Source organism: Ahaetulla prasina, chromosome 1 (genome assembly GCF_028640845.1).
Source record: "Ahaetulla prasina isolate Xishuangbanna chromosome 1, ASM2864084v1, whole genome shotgun sequence".
NCBI lineage: Eukaryota > Metazoa > Chordata > Lepidosauria > Squamata > Colubridae > Ahaetulla > Ahaetulla prasina.
Window position 1 is genome coordinate 108172757 of NC_080539.1, and position 21940 is coordinate 108194696.

At 38.2% G+C, this 21940-nt stretch overlaps 1 protein-coding gene across 1 annotated transcript in view; it reads left to right on the plus strand.

Annotated features, from left to right (window-relative positions):
- PTPRK (protein tyrosine phosphatase receptor type K) overlaps nucleotides 1–21940 on the plus strand; it is a 433873-nt gene that overhangs the window by 77659 nt on the left and 334274 nt on the right. The window contains exon 2 of the mRNA XM_058172115.1: nucleotides 8970–9092. Coding sequence (XP_058028098.1) covers nucleotides 8970–9092 — 123 coding nt within the window. The remainder of the gene's footprint in view (nucleotides 1–8969; nucleotides 9093–21940) is intronic.

Consider the following 21940-nt stretch of genomic DNA (forward strand, 5'->3'; position numbering starts at 1 on the left):
AATGCAGTTTCATATCTTAACTAGATTGGGATGCTGATGAGCTTGTTTTACAAAAATGCCACAAAACAGATAAATTACCTGAAACAAGACAAGCTGGACTAGTGAATATTGCATAAACTATAGGTGTTGTTTCTGCATGAAATTGTGTCTTATTTCAAAAACTTCAACGTTTCACAGATTGTATTTACTCGGCCCGATGAGGTGTTCTATAGGTATAATAGGATACTTCATTAAACTACCAGTCAAACTTGAGAACAAGATGATGGGAAGCAGATTTCAAAAGTCAGACTAAGATCTCAATAGATGGATAGATATTAATGCATCATAGTTGAGCAAGAAAGTACCACATCTCAAAGTGTTAAGATCCATGCTAAAATGAAGAGATTTTATTGGAATAATCTGTATGGGAAGCAAATATTGTGATGGGAAACAACAGTGTGCTTAATCTCATAAGAAGTGAAAATCTTGGTGGTGGCCTTAATGGAGACTATCTTTGGAACAATTTCCCAATGTTTTACCGCACAACATACAAAATGTAAGGTTTTTGTGAAGCTGATAGCTCTACATACTTCCTTTACATGAAGAAGGTAAAAAATTAGTCAGTTTTGGCAACAACTATTCAGAATGTAAGATCCAGCTATTGGACAAGCATTATTTTCAATATTAACATATTTTGTAAAATAAGTGTTACTTGGTTTATGTTATCAAGAGAAATTATGGAAGAGGGATTGAGTCGTTCTTAAGATTGATTGGGATTTATTCATTTTTACGTATGTTTCTTCATTTGGATGAAATTGAAATTTACAATTGTTGACCTTAACTTTAACTTCCCAACAACTTTGTAGTATATTTCACAAGAAGAGTACTCCACTCCTCTGATCACAACAAAATACCGTATGCCACCAGACTTGAAATTCTGGGTTTAGAAAATTTAGAACTACGCCGCCTTCGGCATGACCTGAGCATAACTCATAAAATCATCTGCTACAATGTCCTTCCTGTCGAAGACTACTTCAGCTTCAACCACAACAATACACGAGCACACAATAGATTCAAATTTAAAGTGAACCGCTCCAATCTTGATTGTAGAAAATATGACTTCAGTAACAGAGTTGTAAATGCCTGGAATGCACTACCTGACTCTGTGGTCTCTTCCCAAAATCCCCAAAACTTTAACCTAAGATTGTCTACTGTTGACCTCACCCCGTTCCTAAGAGGTCTGTAAGGAGCGTGCACAAGAGCACCAGCGTGCCTACCATCCCTGTCCTAATGTTCCCTTTAATTGTATTCATTTTATGTATTCAATTCATGCTTATACTTATATATATTATTTAATATGTATTCGACAAAATAAATAAATAAATATGTAATACAGTTTATGAATTTAATTAGTGAATTATAAATCAGGGTTAAGATTTCTCATAATTTGTATGTTTGTTGTCTTTTGTTTATTGGATCTTGTATGTTTTTCTTTTTTGTGCATTCTTTTTCATAGAAGCAATTCAGTAAATCTATTGATGTAGCCCAGTATTCAGCTCCATAATCTGAGGCAGCATGTAGGAATAGTGACAGGCTGTATACATTCTTGGTGCTTAACGGTACTCTTCTTTTCTTTAATGAATAAAAATGGAAAAATCTCTTTCTTTCTGCAAGAGGTATTTCTTCACTAATTTAGATGCATCAAATTAACTTTCCAACAGTGATCCTTGATATTTCCTGTACAACTCTTTTTGATTTGCCTATGAAGGTCTGTGGGATTTGGATATAAGTGCTGTCAATGAAATTTCTGAAACAGCTACTGGAATGCTGAGTAGGATAATGAGAGCAAGTTAACTGTCAAATTGTCAGATAAAGCACTATTTTATGGTTGTAAATAGAACTCTAATTTTAGTTAGGTACCTTCTGTGGACAGATTAGTGTACTTTCTGAAGGACTGGACTCATAAATTGCTGCCAGGTTTAATGATTTTCATACAATGGTCATTGCAAAAAATGCCCCTTTCTATTGTTGTACCACCTTTGCTCTGGTTCCTTCTCTTAATACGATTAGATAAAGAATATGTAATATATTCTGAATGTGAAATAACCACAAACACAGCTTTGAAATGATTGGTGTCTCCACACATAATGACCAAATTTCTAAAAGTGTGGCCGATCAATAGTTTAATTCCTTCATTCAGCATTTAGATACAATTCAGAGTACTGGTTTCATTATTTGGAACTCTATAATAAGCAGTTGACTGAAGAAATGCTTCTTCCATATTTTCCACATTGCATCGAGTGTATTGTGTCCTTCAATTGAAGTTGTAGGTAGATTAAAAAAAAATCTTGTTTCTTAAAAGGGGTAGCAGTCGGGCATGAAAGCTGCCAGACATCCACATCTGAAGGTCCAATTGAAGTGATTTAGTGCTAATCATACCTATGCACAGGAATCCTCTCAACCAATGGTTAGCACCTGCTTTGGGTTACATAAGACTAGAGTCAACAGGTTTCAAGGAGGATTGGACTTAATTTGCTTGTGTCTATGTAAGGATTCTAAACTGATCCTTCTTTTAACTCCACCTGCCAGTTCTGCCACTCCTCCTCCTACAGTAGCACTATTAATATTTTCTGTGCAATGTTCTTGCAATTTTTTTTTCAGAGTGGTGTTTTTTTCCAGAGGATCCAGTTGTCGTGTATCATTTTTTTCTTATTTTGTTAAACTTTCTACAGGTCTTACCTGTTGTAGAAATAAAATCTACCTAACATACAAATACTTAAAGTAATGCAATAATTTAGACAATCTCTTGAGAAACTCATTTAACCAAACGGAAACATAAAGCAACTTGAATTACCATATAATACATTAGGAATTTTAAAACTTTTTCAGGCTGTTAGTTGAAAAATAAAAATATTTAACACCTCATCAAGAGGCAACATTCTACTGATGGAAAGTTGGTTACATTTTAATGATTTTCCCCCTTTTGTCAAGTTCAAAGGAAACCTTAGGGTTCCATGGAGCACTATTTGAAAAATCCTGAAATAGATAATCTGACATTTTCACGCTGAGGTGTAATCTAATTTAATAATACAAGCATTGAAATCTGAGATTTCCTTCCACCTTTTTCAGTAGTTTCTAGAAATTCAGTAGTTTATAAAGTGCATCAGTGGAATTAGCTATGCAGGTAGCCAGTTTTATGGACATTAATTTCAGGGAAAAGACATTCACCTTCTGCACAGAAAAGCTTTCAAGTATTTTTCCATGATTTTGCCCTAACACTAGAAGTTGAGGTAAATTGGCAAAGATTGCTGAAAATTGCTCATAGCAATCACCCACCTGTTTACAGATTACCAAGGATCAAACGTACAATATAAAAAAAACCCACCTCCCTGAAAATCCCCAAAGCAATTGAAATCATTATTAGAACACTCAATGCAAAAATATTTTTGAAGGCACTAATTATTCAAAAACATTAATTTTTAAATTTTAATCTTTAATTTAGGAGGGATTGTGCATTTCGAAAGTAGCAGTAGTGAGAAAGCCCAAGCTTGAGTCTTCCTTAAATGAACTGCTTGAAATAGAAGTGGGTTTCTTGTGATAATTTTACAATGCAAAAAATTAAAGATACTAATTTTTTTTAAAAAAAATCTATTACAATAACTGTATAGTCCAACAAACGATCAATACCAAATCGATTATTAATCATGTTGCAACAGTCTAGTAGATTAGAGAATTAATTAGAATAGAGTTTGTTCTCCATCTATGATACAGAATCTCATGCCCTTTAGATTTTCTGGACTACAACCCTAGCAATCTATTACCATTGTTTCAAATAACTAATTAACTTGCTGATGCAAAAATGGCCAGTCAAGGCCACTATAGGTATAAACATAGCTTTAGTGCAGAATAATCTTCTGTAATTGCTCAAATGTTAATAAATTGACAGGTCTGCTTTTCCATTTAAGCATAAAGAACAAACAAAAGCATTTTCAAAAAGAAATCCTTTAATGAACTAGCTGCACAATTAGAATAAGGGAAATTGATCTTAGAATGAAGGTTGCTTTTTTCCCCGCCTTTTGTAACTATATTATGCCACATCTCTTTAAAAGATCATAATGCCCTTCAGCAATATATCCAGAATAATATTGAAGTAAATAAAATCATCTGATTAGTAAATTAAGGAGAATAAATATGATGTATTTATTACTTTTAAAATATCTTAACTTCTTGTTTTATTAAGAATTTTCTAAGGCTAAACAAAAGAAAATATTTTTTTAAAAAATTCAATAAGTATATTTTGTATGATAATGTTCTAGGACAGGGGTGTCAAACTTGTAGCCCCCGAGCCAGATGAGTCATGTGCTGGCCACGCCCACCCTGTTTTAGCGAAGGGGGGAAAGTTGCAATACATCACATGACGACATGAGTTTGACATCCCTGTTCTAGGATATTCATATTCCTTTTTCCTGTTGTTTTTATTGAAAAGTTCTGTAAATATAAAAGTATAATTTACAAGTGATATAATTTGGGCTTTGATTCTGTTTTCCTGGCTGAAAGAAGGAAAATTGTCATGCAACAATTTTAGCACTTTGAAGATCCTCTCTGTGAGAGGTTCTTGATGCTCTCTGAGCTTGGTGGTTTTCTTGTAGACATTTCACTATCCAAACATCATCAATAAATAGTAAGAAATGGGGTTTCCTCTCGGTTTATATTCAGGTGGCTTGCCGTGTCAGTGATGGCGGGAATGGTCCTGTTCTTTTCTTACTTGTTGGGTTAACCCTTACAAGCCCTGATGATATTACCTAGTTTGGAAAATGAAGTCTTCAAGAAAGCAGCCAAGATCAAAGAGCATCAAGGACCCCTCATTTAAACCCAAAGCTACAAATATTTTCCTTTATCAATCCTCTCTCTACTTGTGTTTCTATCCTCTAGTCCAGGGGTCTCCAACCTTAGTAACTTTAAGGTTTATGGACTTCAACTCTGGGAGTTGAAGTCCACAAGCCTTAAAAGTTACTAAGGTTGGAGACCCCTGCTCTAGTCTCTAAAGTAACAGTTACTGTAGTCAAAAACATTGTGAAATGTATGATTGACTTTTCTCTGTCTTACTTGTGGGGGGGGGACTTAGATATGTTTGATTGAAATGAAAACTTAAATATGAAGTGTAGAAAAGAAACAGAATTGTTATGGTATAATAGCCCTATTAAAAATAATTAACCAGTAGTCCTAGAGAAAAGAACAGGACTACTGTGCCCCTCTTCCTATGTTGATTGGTTGATTTAGATTTCCCCCCACATCCTTGCATATTCTTCATTTTTTCAAGAGAAATTCACAAGGGTATTTTAATTGCAGGGATACTTTCATGAGGTAAAACTAGTGCCCCCTACTTTGTTTTGTATCGCAGCCTCTGTATACAAACTATATGAATGTATATGTGATTTAGTATACAGTAAAGGTCATCAAAAATGGGTTTTATATCATACATTTGAGTCACTCAGCATAGCCATCCTCAATCATTTACAAAAATATTTAAATAGGATTCGTAAATAATCAGCATTTGTCATCATACCAAATTATCATACACCAAGGCATTTCTAACATTTTGTTTGGTATCACAAATTAAGAACCCAATTTTGCTAATGAAATATTATACATCGTTCTGCTTTGGCCCTTTGATCTGTAATCTGTTTTAAAAAGTAGTTTTGAGCCTACAGTTTATAAACGCCACTGGATATAGAAGATCAGAGTAGATATTCACAGGCAGCTGTTTTCTTTGATATTATCACATATTATCTTTTCTTATCAGTCTTTTCATTTTCATAAGAATTTTCAGCAGCTGATACAAGGATGTTGGCTGAGACCACAACAGTTGCTGCAAAATTTATGTGATTGAGATATATTGTCCTGAAGCTACATTCTTTTACAACAGATTGTTTGTACCTGATCTGCATTATTTCCAGTATGGCAGAAAGCAGCTTGTTAAGAAGACCGACAGAATTCTGTATCTTCAATTTTTGCATCAGTCTTCTCCAAATGCTTTGGGTAGAAATATCGTACTTTCTGTTGGTCTAGAAAGTTAGGGATTTAAAAGTTGCACTTAATACATCTAAAAGAGACCAGGTTAGGGAAAGCTGATACACACTAGAATTAATCCCAAATTCAGATTTTCATTTCATTCGTTCAGTTCAGTTTATTCAAGATTTTTTCTTCATTGATTCTTTATTGATTCTTGAATAATTGAAAATGACCACTAAAATTCAAGTGAAGTTATTGGTTTGTTTTTCTCCAAACCAAGTCTCTTCTGGTTTTACATTTCTGTGGAAGTTATGCTGCCTTGACAATATGGACTAATTAAAGATATTTCTATTAATGTGCACAATGTCTTCCTTTATGATGGATTGAGACTAAAAACATTAAATGAAGTCTGTAGTAATGACAATATTAGTGTATTCCATTCTGTATTTCTTTGTAGTTTTTCTGAATGCCGTGTTTAATAATTGGATAGATGGAGGTATTTTTGATGCCATGTTATCCTTAATTTGTTCTCTGTTTATTTTGTATATCTCCATTTCATACTCTTCTTCTTTTTTTTTTATTCAAAAAGTTTTACAGAAAAATTTCCTTTCCCCCTCCCTCCCCTCCCTTCACAACCCCTCCCCGACTTCCCGGAACGAGCACAAGGTATAGTTAAAAATACATTTCATACTCTTCTTTAAGTAACTGTTAAGATTCATTTCACCTTCTGTTGGCTCAGTTTATGATTTTTCATAGCTTGTTCAGTAATTTTTGCAGCTCTGGTTAACAGATTATAAAGATCTTAGACTTTTTTAAAAAAAATGGGCATGGAAATTTGAATTTCTATTATTGTTGATGAACTGTACAAGCTACAGTAATGTTTTATAACTCTTCCTCTTCTACTTCTATAAGATACTGATAGTATTTGTGGTGCAGATTTAGTTTTTTATTGATATTAACATTTTCTTGGTAAACTCTTAGTGTTTGGGTTTGTTTGTATACGTATGTAATCTTTGTGATAATTGTAAATTCTGACAATCATAAACCATTGATAATTATATCACTCTGCCGCTAGTTCTTCCTGAGATTTTATTATATACTAGCTGATAACCCAGCATTGCCTGGGTATTTATTTATGCCAATCCTGTAGGAATCCTGTTCTTGTAGGAAGAACAACTTCACCTTGAGCCCTGATTTTGTCGAGAATTAAATTAGTTATAAATGTTTTCCCTTGCCCCCAGAAGCATCAAGTAAAATGATTTTTGCTAGCTGATCCATTGTTTTGCTAGCTGATCCATAGTCATTTGGTATGCTTTTGTCTGCGATATATGTACTAAGCTGTTTGATGTTGTAGTTCTTTTCTTGTGTGTAATTTGCGTAAAATATGTCATGTCAGTCTTAGGTGGTGCAGGCAGGCAGAGTTGCAGTAATGTTTTATCTATCATGGCCATACATTTGTTCTCAAGAATAATCAAAGCCTTGTTAAAAATGTCCAGACCAAACGTAATTTCTACTATTGGATTTTCCCCTTACCAGAGGGAGCCCCCTTGTGGATAGTGTGAAGCCGTTACCATGGCAACTCCACTGTGCTGTACAGTAGAAGCCATTTTAAGGCACAACAGGCTGTATCTTAACAGAACACACACCCTGAAGGGTGTTAGGGGTGTCTTACTCCCACAGTATTTTTTTTCCAGAGAGTAAGTCATCTGTGTACCAAGTTTGGATGAAATTGCATGAGACATTCTAGAGTTATGCTGGAACACACACACACACAAACACACACACACACATATGTATGTATATGTGTGTGTGTGTGTGTGTGTGTGTGTGTGTGTGTGTGTGTGTGTATCTCCATTGACAGAATTCTAATATCTCATAATTTAGCCAATTTAGCCTATTATTATTTCTTGTCTATGAAATGCTTCTTGTGCTGAGACCTTCCATGTTTTTTAGCACAAACTGGGTTTGTAGCTATTCCATACAGGTAGTCTTCAACTTACAAAAGTTCATTTACTGACCATTTCAGTGGCATTGAAAAAAGTGACTTATGACTGTTTTTCACACTTATGGTCATTGCAGCATCCCCATAGTCACGTGATCAAAACTCAAACATTTGGCAACTGACTCATTTATGATGGTTGCAGTGCCCTGGGGTCATGTGATCCCTTTTTGTGACCTTCTGACAAGCAAAATCAATGGGGAAGAGTCACTTAACAACCATGACAACTGCAGTGATTTACTTAACAACTGTGACAAGAAAGGTTGTAAAATGGGGCAAAACTCACTTAACACAATGTCTCACTTAGTAACAAAGAGGTTGGACTCAGTTGTGATTGTAAGTTGAGGACTACCTGTATTCTCAATATGGCATGTCCAACATAATTATTTTTAAAATCAACACTAACCTTGACTTCTCCATAACACAGTCTGAGGGCTGGAGAGTGACTCCAGCCTGCTCAGCAAATTCAGACCAGAATTTGCTTCTACTATTTGCAGTTTCACTACATCAATTTTTCATCAAAGTGTTCTTCTTCTTCTTCCTTGTGGCATTGTTATGCCAATACTACTTAATAAAGCTTTTCTGGATAATAGCAGCCACTCGCTAGATTCTAGAATCATTCTCTTGCTAAGGCTGGAAGAAACAATTTGTGAATGAGAGAAAAGCCACATCAAAAGATGCTGACTACCCCAATTTGCTGACAAGAAATGATGAATGATGATTTTCTGTTTCAGAGGCTCACTGAAGGAAACTGTAATTTCATCCAAAAGCTGGGTTTTTAAAAACTACTATGTTTCTCCGAAAATAAGACCCTGTCTTATATTTTTTTTGAACCCTGAAATAAGCGCTCGGCCTTATTGCCATGCGCTCAAAAGCCCGATTGGGCTTATTATCAGGGGATGTCTTATTTTGGGGGGTATGAACATCTAATTATATAAGTTGCTTTTTCTTACGTATTGATTTCATTTCTTTCCTTTAGGAGGTTGCACCTTTGAAGATGGCCCGGGACCCTGTGATTATCATCAGGACCCCTATGATGATTTTGATTGGGTACATGTTAGTGCTCAAGAGCCTCATTACCTTCCCCCTGAGATGCCTCTTGGTAAGTGTCCAGAGTGTTGGTAAAAACAAGTATTGTGAGATGTGATTGGATGCATGTTTTGTGCCCACAAAATTGAAAACTGTTCCCCAGGGAACAATATAGCAGACTGAATGAGGTGGGCATAAGATTTATCTGCATTCTCAAATGAGAGAAGGATTAATGTATTTAACTGGATAGGTTTCTAGATCTAGCTTTACTATAAATCAGTGGTGAAATCCAATTATTTTTACTACCGGTTCTGTGGGCGTGGCTTGGTGGGCATGGTTGGGGAGGTGGGCGTGGCGAGGTGGGCATGGCAGAGAAAGGATACTGCAAAATCTCCATTCTCACCCCGCTCCTGTGGGAAGGATATTGCAAAATCTCCATTCCCACCCCACTCCAGGGGAAGGATATTGCAAAATCCCCATTCCAACCCCACTCCTGTGGGAAGGATATTGCAAAATCTCCATTTCCTCCCCACTCTGGGGCCAGCCAGAGGTGGTATTTGCCGGTTCTCCAAATTACTCAAAATTTCCGCTACCGGTTCTCAGGAACCTATCAGAACCTGCTGGATTTCACCCCTGCTTTAAATATATGCTTATTGTAACCCACTAACAGAATTGCAGCAAAAAAAATAATAATAATAACCCAGATCTGTATATACCAGCCCAGACCTTTTAAGCTAGCAGTACACTGAATAAAACAATTGCACTGCATGTTGAGTTCAGGTTTGTCCTTTCATCATTTTATAAAAGACATTGCAACACTCGGCGGCATAAAGATTCTATTTTTGCACTATAATTTCCATAGTTTCTAAGATTTGTACTGAGGTCATGGCTTACATAACCAAAATGAGCAAGACCCAGGTATGGATGGAAAAAGAGGGAAAGTCTCAGCCATGGAAGTTCACTTGGAGACATGGCAGTCCCTTGCCTCTTGAGCTAACCTACCTCATAGAATTTTGGGAAAAAATTGGGAGAGACAATACTATATATTTTTTCCTTTAGTTTCTGAAAGAAAAATAACATAGAAGTCAAACAAAATGCTTGGCAGAGTATTGACAAGTCATTTGAATTTTGAGTTAGAATACAGTTAAAATTATCTGTTATCTTCAAAGCAGTTAAAAACGAAATAATTAAAACTGCTGCCCTCAGAAGCTCACAACAAAAAAAATGTGACTGTAATTTATACTGCACAAACTCCACAGAAATGAAAGAATATGTATGCTTATATCTGATAGGTAGATTAACTGCAACTCCTAAACTAAGGAGGTGCAAAAGATTTCTGCTGCAAAACAGTTATTTTAAGCGTTGTATTTGTGAAACAAAACACTGTTTTGACAGTTTGGATTCGAAGTTCAAACAAAGCACACCTTTTTTTGTTCCAAGCATGAAACAAAGCTTAGTTGTTTCAAACAGCATTCTCTAGATGGCATTCTCTGGATTGTTCTAACTGTTCAGGGCACTGATTGGACTTCTTTTGTGGATTGCTATATGTATTTTTTTTCAAATATTTTCCAGCCAAATCTTGTCCTGTTGCAGTTGATTTTGACTGGATGGGGAATGTGGGAGTGGAGTGTTGAGAGGAAAGAAGCAGTTATCTATAGGCTTGGCAGTTTGCCTAGGAATCTCAATCTCTCTCTCTCTCTCTCTCTCTCTCTCTCTCTCTCTCTCAAAGTGCTATATTGAACTTCATACAAATGGATAGATGAGCTGCATCTGTGTTGTGCTAGGCTTTATTTTACAGGCAAAGGTAATAGGAAGTTCTGCATGCATGATTGTACTCCTTGCTCAGCTGTTGTATTTTAGAAGTACTAAGTACAATGTTGATTTGGTTGGTTTGCTAAGTTTGTGGGGTTTCTGCACTGTTTGCTTGCTTTTGTGCCCCGTTGGGACTGAACTTCAGTGTGAAGATTCTGTGAATTCAGGCAGCACGGCCAAACCTTGGCATGTGTGTGTATTCTGTACGTGTTATTCAGTCTTGTTCAAATGTACTACATTCACTTGCATTTAAGAAACATAGCTTGTTGCACCAAAAAGGGTAACTACAAAGAACAAATACTGTCCCTTTTCCTGAGTTGTATTCAGCATGTAGGCTGCCAAACACTGAAAGCACATTAAATCCATCCTGATCTTGCTAAATGGTGTGGCACATTCAGAGGGGGGAAAAAAAACCCAAAACCACCAAGGATTTTTTTAATGTAATGCAGAACGTTAAGATAACCTTATAGGGAATATGAGCTAATTGAAAGGGAATGTTAGATAGATTAGGTGCTCTCTTTGTCTTCTAATCTTTTGCCTGAGCAATTCAGAGACTTTGCATAAATTGGAAAGCTTGTATCTATTCTTCCTGATAACAGATTGGAAACAGATTTTTCAAAGAGTGAAAGCAAAAGTTCTATTCCCATTGATTCCTAAGGACTGCGGCCCCCAACCTTTCTTGCACCAGGGACTGATTTCAGAAGAAAAATTGTCTTCCACGGACTGGGGTGGGGGGTGGGGGAGGGATAGTTTCGTACACAACCTAGGTCCTGCTCATGCACAAATAAAAGCTTTGCTCGCTTACCTGCCACTTGTGCAGCTGGGTGGCTAATGGGCCGTATTGGTCCATAGGCCATAGCCCAATGTTGGGGATTCCTTCCTAAGTTGATATATTTAAAAGTAGTTTTAAAATGTTTTTAAAAATCTTCCCTTTAAGTCATTTTTTTTTAGTAAGTAGTAGTTAGCAGCGGCTCAGTGGCTAAGACACTGAGCTTGTTGATCAAAAGGTCGGCAGTTTAGCAGTTTGAATCCCTAGTGCCCCGTAATGGGGTGAGCTCCCGTTACTTGTCCCAGCTTCTGCGAATCTAGCAGTTCGAAAGCACGTAAAAAATGCAAGTAAAACAATAGGGACCATCTTTGGTGGGAAGGTAACAGCGTTCTGTGCGCCTTTGGTGTTTAGTCATGCCGGCCACATGACCACAGAGACATCTTCGAACAGCGCTGGCTCTTCAGCTTTGAAACGGAGATGAGCCAGTCAGGAGCGACTAGCACATATGTGCGAGGGGAACCTTTACCTTTAGTTAGCAGTGATCACAACTTCAGTTTTTTTGTAGCCTAAAAAAAAACCCTAACAAACCAGCAATCGAACTTAAGTTTTCTTATTTCTAATTCTTTGAGGTAGGCCAGGCTATGGAACAAACAGTGCAAGGACTCCTGGAATTCTTCTTTACTGTTATAGGGTAGAATAATAGAAATCTTGAAAGCTTGCTAGGGTTTCTTTCTCCCCTTGCTTACGCCAAATACCAGAAGCAAGACAGAATTGAGTCTCTTTCTTTCTTAGGGTTGAGTTGTCATTAATCATAGAACACAGACTCAGAGGGTTGTATGGGACTTTGGAGGTCTTCTAGGACAACCCTCTGCTCAAGGCAGAAGAACTTATACCATCCCAGTCAAATGGTTGGCCAGTCTATTTTTGAAAACTTCTAGTAATGGAGTACCCGCAACTCCGGAGGCAAGTTGTTTCGTTGATTCATTGTTCTAACAAGTTTTGAAAAGTATCTCTGACTTTTCTATCTGGATGGATACAGCAAATTCCTAGGAAAGCTTGATTTGGCAGCTGCAGACAGATGTTGCTGTATATGTATACACAGGCATCCTAGTCCAAATCTTCTTTTTATCTTTCAGTCCAGATTTTGCAGTGCCATAATAGTACTGTAATAGCTACCTTCAAAGTATAACGCTAGCAGGGTAGGGAATATTCCCAGAAACTTTATTGACATAACAATGAAAATAAAGAAATAAACAGCCATCTATGTTCTTTAGTTTGTGAATATTACTCGGATTCTGATTTATGGAAATGTTTTCATTGTTAATTACTACTGTGGACAAGATAATGAATAACTGGAGAGGTGCAGCCTAGATGACCTTGTCTGTTCACCTTTGATAAACAGCACAATCGGTGCTTTCTCGACAGACTGATATGCTGAACAAAATGAATGCTTCTGAAATTCAAGTTCATTTTTCAATTAATGGGGATATTAAATAATTAATCATGCAAAAGGAGGAAATAAAGGTCAGGACTACTTTATTTATCCCTTCAAACAACTTGCAGCTATGTAAGGATGGAATAAGGGACCTTTGCACTATAAAATTAATCCTACCTGCTTGCAACACCGCCATCCATTTTCTTGTCTACAGTTCTCTAATTAATTATACTTAAAAGCAAGCACTCTTTCACTTTTATAACTAGCAATTAGGCTTTCACTTTTATGTGGTTCCAATTGATAAATGGTTGAATGCTACACTGCATCTTCCTCATTAAGTTCGACAATGTAGCACGGATGTATTTAAATCTATCCTCGTCTCCTGGGTGATTGCATGATGTCCATTGTTGTTCCAGAATGTGAGGGGGAAGTAAGTGTTTATGCTGAATCAGCTTCCTCTGGGGCTAGTGAATCACTGTCAAATTATTGGAAATATCAGGTTGGATCCATAGCGATAGTCTGTTCTTGTTCAAATCCCCTTGAATAGATGTTATTTTTTGGAACGTTTTCACAATTGCATATTTGTCCCTTTGAACTGGTTGGTGTTCCACCTCTCCTTTTCTTTTTCTTTTTTTTAAAAAGACAATTGATTCCATGTTGCTGAAATCATGGACAAACACAAGGGTAAATAATAATTTTAAAAAAACCATGTTATCATTTCACTAGCGGTAAGGAGAGAAATGATAATAATGATACACGAGCACATTTCACATGCCACATTTAAATATTCTGCTTAATGGGCAGGCGGTCCCTATCTCAACCATCAATGGCACATCCAGAGTCTTGACAGTCGTTGGCAGTCATGCATACCAAACACCACAATTTCTCTTTCTTTGCTCTCCTTTTTTGTTCTCTTCTCCTGATTTAAAATCTTGATCCTCCGTGGGGAGAAGCCATCCTTGTAGAAGTAGGACTGCTGCATTGTAAAGGAAAGGGGGAAGGGAAAGGAAAAAGGGAGCTACTGGTGAATCCAGTATTCTCAGGAACGTCAGCTTCATGTCATGTTTACAGGCATACTGATGCCAGATTTTGTTATCCATTCTGTCAGATATTGTTAAATTAATTATTGTTTTGTTAGTTGTTTGGGTGCCAGTATTTGTTTCCTGGCTTCTGTGCCAATATTATTGGGCTGATTTGTGATCTGCTGTTGGAGCTTTGTTTTGTTTTATGATGTACCATGCCTTGGTGATGGTGCATAATAAACACATTATTAATGTTATTGCCTCTGAGGTAACCTCTGATTCAGTGACTCAGGCCAGGCATTTCCCTCTCCCCTTCCTCTATCATGTTGGTACAGAGTTTTGGCTTGCTTTCTTGAAACTGGCCATACCTCTAGGCATTGGCTGGAAGTTATCTCCTTGCCCTTTCTTCCAGCCATGCTTAAGAAATCCAACCAAAAATCCAGCTTGCTGAATAAAGAATCCAGTTGCAGAATTGTTGACATGTATTATTTCCCCCTCACAATTCCAAGGAGATTTCAAATGCAATAAAAAATAGATCCACATTTTAACAAATGTGGCACCAAAAGTCGTAAAATGGGGCAAAACTCACTTAGCAAATTTCTCACTTAACAACATAAATTTTAGATTCAATTAGGGTCATACATTGAGGACTATCATTGTTTGATTTTGTTGTTAAATAATTTTACTACTGGTATCTATTACATTTTTGGGTAGACTCGTTCAAATGCTATATTCTATTTGCATTAGTATGTTTCTATCAGGATTGAAATACATGACAAAATCAATTAGTTAACCCTTTTTAATTTTGAAGTTCTTTCTCTTGCCATGAAAACTTTGTAGATTTTCTTAACATCTAAACTTTGGACATTTATTATAAATAGATTACATAAATAATCATTTGAAATACAGGTAGTCCTTGATTTACAACAGTTCACTTAGTGACCGTTGAACATTACAACATGCCCCCCACTGAAAAAAGTGACTTAAGACCATTTTTCAGACTTATGACCGCTGCAGCATCCTCATGGTCATATGATTTACATTCAGATGCTTGACAACTGACTCACATTTATGACAATTGCAGTGTCCCAGGGTCATGTGCACAGTCACTCACGCCCTTGTGACGTCTCGTCTGGACTACTGCAATGCTCTCTACATGGGGCTCCCCTTGAGGGGCATCCGGAGGCTACAGTTAGTCCAGAATGCAGCTGCGCGGGTGATTGAGGGAGCCCCTCGTGGCTCCCGAGTGACACCTATCCTGCGCAGGCTGCACTGGCTACCTGTGGCCTTCCGGGTGCGCTTCAAGGTGTTGGTGAATGTCTTTAAAGCGCTCCATGGCATAGGGCCGGGTTATTTACGGGACCGCCTGCTGCTACCGAATACCTCTCACCGACACGTGCGCTTTCACAGAGAGGGGCTCCTCAGGGTGCCATTGGCGCGACAGTGTCATCTGGCGACACCCAGGGGAAGGGCCTTCTCTGTGGGGGCTCCCGCCCTCTGGAACGAACTCCCCCCAGGACTTCGTCAACTTCCGGACCTCCGAACCTTTCACCGCGAGCTTAAAACCTACTTATTCATCTGCGCTGGACTGGGTTAGTGTTTTAATGGGTTTTAATGGGTTTTAGTTCTAAATTTTAATTGTGGCCAATTTTAATAAGTTTTTTAACTGTATTTTAATTTGTATTTATAGTATTGTATTTTTACTTGGCTGTGAACCGCCCTGAGTCCTTCGGGAGAAGGACGGTATACAAATTTAAATAATAAATAAAAATAAATAAATAAATAAAATGTGGTTATCTTTTGTCACATTCTGACAAAGAAAATCAACGGGGAAGCCAGATTCACTTAACAACCAGGTTACTAATTTAACAACTGCAGTGATTCACTTAACAAAGGTGGAGAGAAAACTCATAAAATGGGGTAAAACTCGCTTAACAAATTTCTCACTTAGCAACATAAATTTTGGGCTCAATTGTGGCCATAAACGGAGGACTACCAGTAAACTTAATGTTCATAGTGCCTTGTTTGGCTGCACATTTGAATCGATTAATTTCATAGGGAAGAATGCTCATTTGGTTAGCTAATTTGTCCATTTCCAAATTTTCATTAACAGGAATTAATCCATTAAGGGAAAAAGATGTGAAACTAGGAAATTGATCTGAAGTTAAAATATGGGAAGACAATTTCAGACCACAGTTGCATGTGGATTCCACATGTCTCTTTTATGATCTTTACAGCACTCTTTAATGCAGTTACTAAGAAATTGGATACTTAGTATTGTATGGATTTGAATATAAATCATATGGTAGTTTAAGGGAAGGATATGTTCTGCTCAGATGTGGCTTATAAGAAACAGTTTGGCAGAACCTTTGGAATAGCAATAGTGATAGCACATAGATTTATATAACGCTACACAGTGCTTTACAGCCCTCTCTAAGTGGTTTACAGAATCAGCATATTGCCCCAACAATCTGGGTTTTCATTTTACTGACCTTGGAAGGATGGGAAGGCTGAGTTAACTTTGAGCCAGTGAGATTTGAACTGCCAAATTGCTGGCAACAGGCAGTCAGCAGAAGTAATCTGCAGTACTGCATTCCAACCACTGCGCCACCAAGGAATGCATTGGCTTGTCTTGAGTTCAAAATAAAATACTTTCCCCATAGTTGGATGATTCAAGCAAAGCTGACAAACAAGTATAGGCTTTGTTCTCACATTCAGTGTCTTGTCTCAGTTGTCTCTGCTTCTTCCTGTTGGTGCCCAGACAAGCTGTCCTCTGGGGTGTTCTAACTAATTCTTTTCCCAGATATGGACATTCTTTCTTTTTTAGATAACTGATATGCTCTAGGTCAGTGATGGCTAACCTTTTCCGGACCGAGTGCTCAGACTGTGTGCATATGGGCGCGAATGTGTACACATGTGCCTGAACCCTCAAAATGCAATGTGCACACACACCCTGCACATGCGCCCTATCCATGCATGCATGTGCACCCCAATGCACATGCTCCACACCTGCGCATGTGCGTGCGCCCCCTGCGTGCCCATCACATACAAGTGCAGCCCCCTGCACATGCCCTCCATGCATGTGCCCTGTCCCTGACGTGTGGCATGCACGTCAGAGACCGGAAGACCAACTGGCCAGCAGGAGGCGCATGCGCATGCATGCCAGAGCTAAACTGGGCTGACAGCTCGCGTGCCCACAGAGAGGGCACTGTGTGCCACTTCTGGCACGCATGTTATAGGTTCGCCATCACGGCTCTAGGTTCAGATACAGGTGTATCCTCAACTTACAGCCATACATTTAGCAACTATTCAAAGTTACGATGGCATTGAAAAAAAGTGACTCATGACCAGTCTTCAAACTTACAACTGTTGTAGCATCTCCATGCTCAAAATGTGGGTGCCTTATTTACAATGGATGCAGCGTCCCGGGATCATGTGATCCACATTTGTAACTTTGCCAGCTAGCTTCTGGCAAATAAGTCAATGGGGGAAGCTGGATTCGCTTAACATCCGCACAACTTACTTAACAGCTGCAGTGATTCACAACAGCCATGGAAAAAAGGTTGTAAAACCAGGCACAATTTGCTTAACAGCAGAAATTCTGGTCCCAATTGTAGTCATGACTACTACCTGCACACTAATACATCACCAGCCACAATGTGACCCCTCCTCTCTCTGAATTCTGTTTTTCAGTTAACAACTAAATCAGTTGTGAATTTATTTTATAAGCTAGAAGTTTTCGTTTCTCTCCTGAGTACGAGCAGGGAGAAAAAATTAAATTCTGATTCTGATTACAACTCTGCTTCTCTCTGAACATATTTCGGAAGGAAACATTTGCACTTTCCAAACAATTCTATGTGACTTTCCTTTCACATTTCCTACTCTTCACAGCTGCCTGTAGTGCAAACATAGTTGTCATAGCAGGAGAGCAGAGATCCTTGTGTAATTTAGTTACTGGCTAAACAAAGCTGAAGAGGAGAGATAAAAGGTCATTTCTTGCTGTGGAGATTTAGGAGCCAAGGAATCTGTATCAAGTGTTTAAATTTTGTTCTATATCTGTAAAGACACAACATATGCCTAAAATGTTAAAACTATTAAAGACTTTCTCAATATTGGGACAATTTGTTTTATGATTGTTTGAAAAGTGATTCAGCTTAAGCAGATATAAAATGATGAGTCTTTTTCCTCTAAAATCCTAATTTCATATTTGTATGTGTATGTATGTATGTATGTATGTGTATATGTGTGTGTGTGTGTGTGTGTGTGTGTGTGTGTGTGTGTGTGTGTGTATACATACATATATATATATATATTTGTTTTCTGAGGTTTTCACGGGTGTTTGTATATAGGCCTTTGGTTGTTCGGGTTTTCTCCCGTGTAAAATTGGAAGTGTCTTGGCGACGTTTCGACGAAGTCTCATTCGTCATCTTCAGGCTTCAGCTTCGTGCTTCTGGGAGCAAGAAACAGCTGCGATCACACATTGCTCCCAGAAGCACCGCTGAAGCCTGAAGATGACGAATGATATATATATATATATATATATATATATATATATATATATATATATATATATATATATATATATATATAGGTCTTTGGTTATTCGGGTTTTCTCCCGCGTAAAATTACCAAAGACTTACATACAAACACCCGCGAAAACCCCAGAAAACAAACACACACACACACACACACACACACACACACACACACTCCCTGACTTAATTCTTAATTCTTAGATACTTTTTAGATTGTAAATTGTGAATGTGGAAATGATGTGGAAACGAGATAATGAGATTAAATCCATTAGCAAGTACACTTTTTACTCTTCTTCCTAAACATGAATGTTTTTAGTTATAGACGTAACATTTTCTACATTCTAGAGCAAATATTTGGTAAATTCCTCAACGTAACGATACCCATGTTTAACAACAAGACCTTAACAGAGAAAGAATGGGGCAAAATGCACGATTTCCACAATAATATTTCTCCTGATGAACTTCTCTTTTTAAGTAGCAATGATAAACCTATTGCAAATGAGTTCAGGAAGAACATCAGACTGCCTCTTCCAAATGATATCCTTTGCTGCCAAATAAGTCCTTTTGTTCTGTCCCCTCCCTTCCTTCCCAAAACAATACGCCAGCCATGTATTTACACTTGGCCGGGTTCCTTCTGGCAACAAAAGTTCTGGCAACGTTCCTTCACGTGCCAGCCAAGTCCTTATCAAGTAGCAGCGTGCCGACAGACCATTGCCAGGGCAACCAGGAGTCTGAAGGATGATCTAAAGTATTCACAAGTAATCCCAGCCTTCAGTCCAAAGCAGTCAAAGAGCCAGTAGTCCGTAACTTTGTCCGACACAAGGGCACACAGAGCACTCTCCCTGCTTTTATCCCTGTGGGGTGTGGCTCCATGACTCAGCACTCCCTGGGCCTGCCCCACCTTTTCTGTTGCTGCGCATGCTTATCTCGATGTCACTGTTTTGCATCTAGCCAAGATTGATCCTCAGCAGCTGGTTCTTGGGGCATTGCCAGGGAGGAGGAGGGGTCGGGGGAAAGCGGCCTTGTCAGCTCCTCCTCCTCCTCCTGGCCTACAGCTGGAATCTGGGATGGTGCCAGGGAGGAGGAAGATCTGGGGGGGAAGGAGGCCTTGCCAGCTCTTCCTCCTCACTCTCCGAGTCATCCTGCTTCAGGAGGCCAGGCCCGGGGGCCAGAGCCACAACACCTTTCAACAAGGAATGGATGGAATCATTCAGTGATTATTAAAGAGCCAACTCCATCATTGCATTATATATTTAATGCCTGTCGCCAACTGGCAAGCCAAATTTATTCAAGTTTACTTCATGGCTCATCCACACAGCATAGAATTGAGAATGGGTACACTCCATCATGATTCAACATGAGATTATTGAATTACTGGAGAAACTACTATGATGCCAAAATACATTCATTGCCACCCTTCATTTTGCATAAGAACAATTTTGAGACATGCCAGAAGCTTCCATTATCATTGGTCCCAATTGGAGACCAGCATTTGAAAAATGGATGAATATTTAATTCCCAACAAAATCACCAACATTATACCAAACAACAATGAAACTGAACCCACATCACACATTATGTGAGAAAAACGATGAGTTGGTTTGCAAATAATTTCAGATCCCTTTGTTCCTATGACAGCTTTGAATATAATACTTTTCTTTCCTCTTGGAGATGATGGATGGCACCAACCCCCAAATGACGAACAAGAAACTAATGGTAATGTGCTACTATACATATTGAATGAGAATAATAACTTCTAAGAAGATAATGTTTACTCCAGCAATATGTGGTTGACGTACTGCTAAGTTTGAAGGTGAGAAGCTTAGTTACACAATACCAATCTACCCATGGTCATTCTGTTTCTCTGTTTAGATAAGGAAATACTTCTGAAAGGATGGCCCAACAGGGCATGGGTTGTCAAGTTAATGAATGGAATTTTTATGACCTCCAGAACAGTATTGGTTTCAGATTTTTCCCCCTCTTAGTTTTAAGTTAGTGCCTATTTATATAAGCGTCTTAAAGTAAAGCCCACTGTTATGCTTACTAAGTTTCAAGCCCTCTTGAATTTCCTGGCTCTGTTTCTTTATTTTGTCTTTCCAATGGCCATCTTGCTTAGAAGGAAGAAGATGGAATTCTTGCTCCAGAGTTTGTAAGATAAGGGTGAGATTGATGGTGCAACAATCAGATTTTTCTATCTTGTTGTCCTTTGCAAGATACTTTTAAGTTGCTGGAGGGTATCTTTGTCCTGTCCTACAGTGGTAGTTCAGTTCCTTTCGTGCTCAGTGCTGCCTTATCTTTTCAGTTTGATGTTCTGTCTGAACATGACTGATTGAAAGTATACATAATAGAAGCCTTTAGAGCTCTGGTTTATATTTCAGTATTGGAAAATTCTGACCTTTGTGTTCACACAGGTAGCAACTGTACATTTAAATTCAGCCCCTAAAGACAGCCAAGCTTTCAGAAGTTAGAGGTTCTGCTTTTAATCAAGGCATGTTGCTGTTTGAAAACCTTCTGGTGGAAAATGCAACGGAGATCGAAGAAATAAGTCATGACCCCCTGTAATCAAGCAGGTTTCTTTCTCTCTTTGGATAGACTTGATTATTTAATCCCGAAAAGCTGCTAAGTCACCTTTCCCACCCATCAGCTGCAGTAAAAGACACTAATGTAATGAACCATTAAAATGCTGATAAGCTTTATCCTTGTTTTCTGTTTACAAAATAAAGATTTCATAGTCTTCCTATATTTTTTATACCTGACTAGAAAGGTATTAGGGCAGTATAGCTATTAAATTGGCATAATGAAGACAGTTAACTATTAAATATCTCATCAAAAATGGAACAAGCGGAAGAATTATCAGTTGCCACCACCTTGCTCACTTACCATATTTCTCCTTACCTCAAAAAACTTGCTAAATGGATGAAATTTGCAATGGCCATTCATTTCTTCCTATCACTGTGATTTCTGCTGTTTGGAAAGATTTCAGAAATAATTTCCCCTTCTTCCTAGGGCTGAGAGAGAGTTACCTGCCTGAGGTCACCAACTTTGTGCCTAAGATGGGACTAGAATTCAGAGTCTCACTAGACCAATCTGGTGCTTGTACGCCCCTCCCCCAATTCTTTGACTCCCTCTCTTTCTCTTTCTCTCTCTGTCCACAGCCACCCACCCACCCACCCACACAGAAAATGGATATGAGATAGGAAGCACCAAGATAGAATCACTTTGGTTGGTAGGTGCTTATTTTGCTATTCTCAGAAGAGGCAATGGAAGATTAGCTTTATCCTCCTGCCTTGCCTTTTCCATTTCCAGGTTGCTCTTTCTCGTCTGCATATTCTTCTAGGTGTGGGTTTA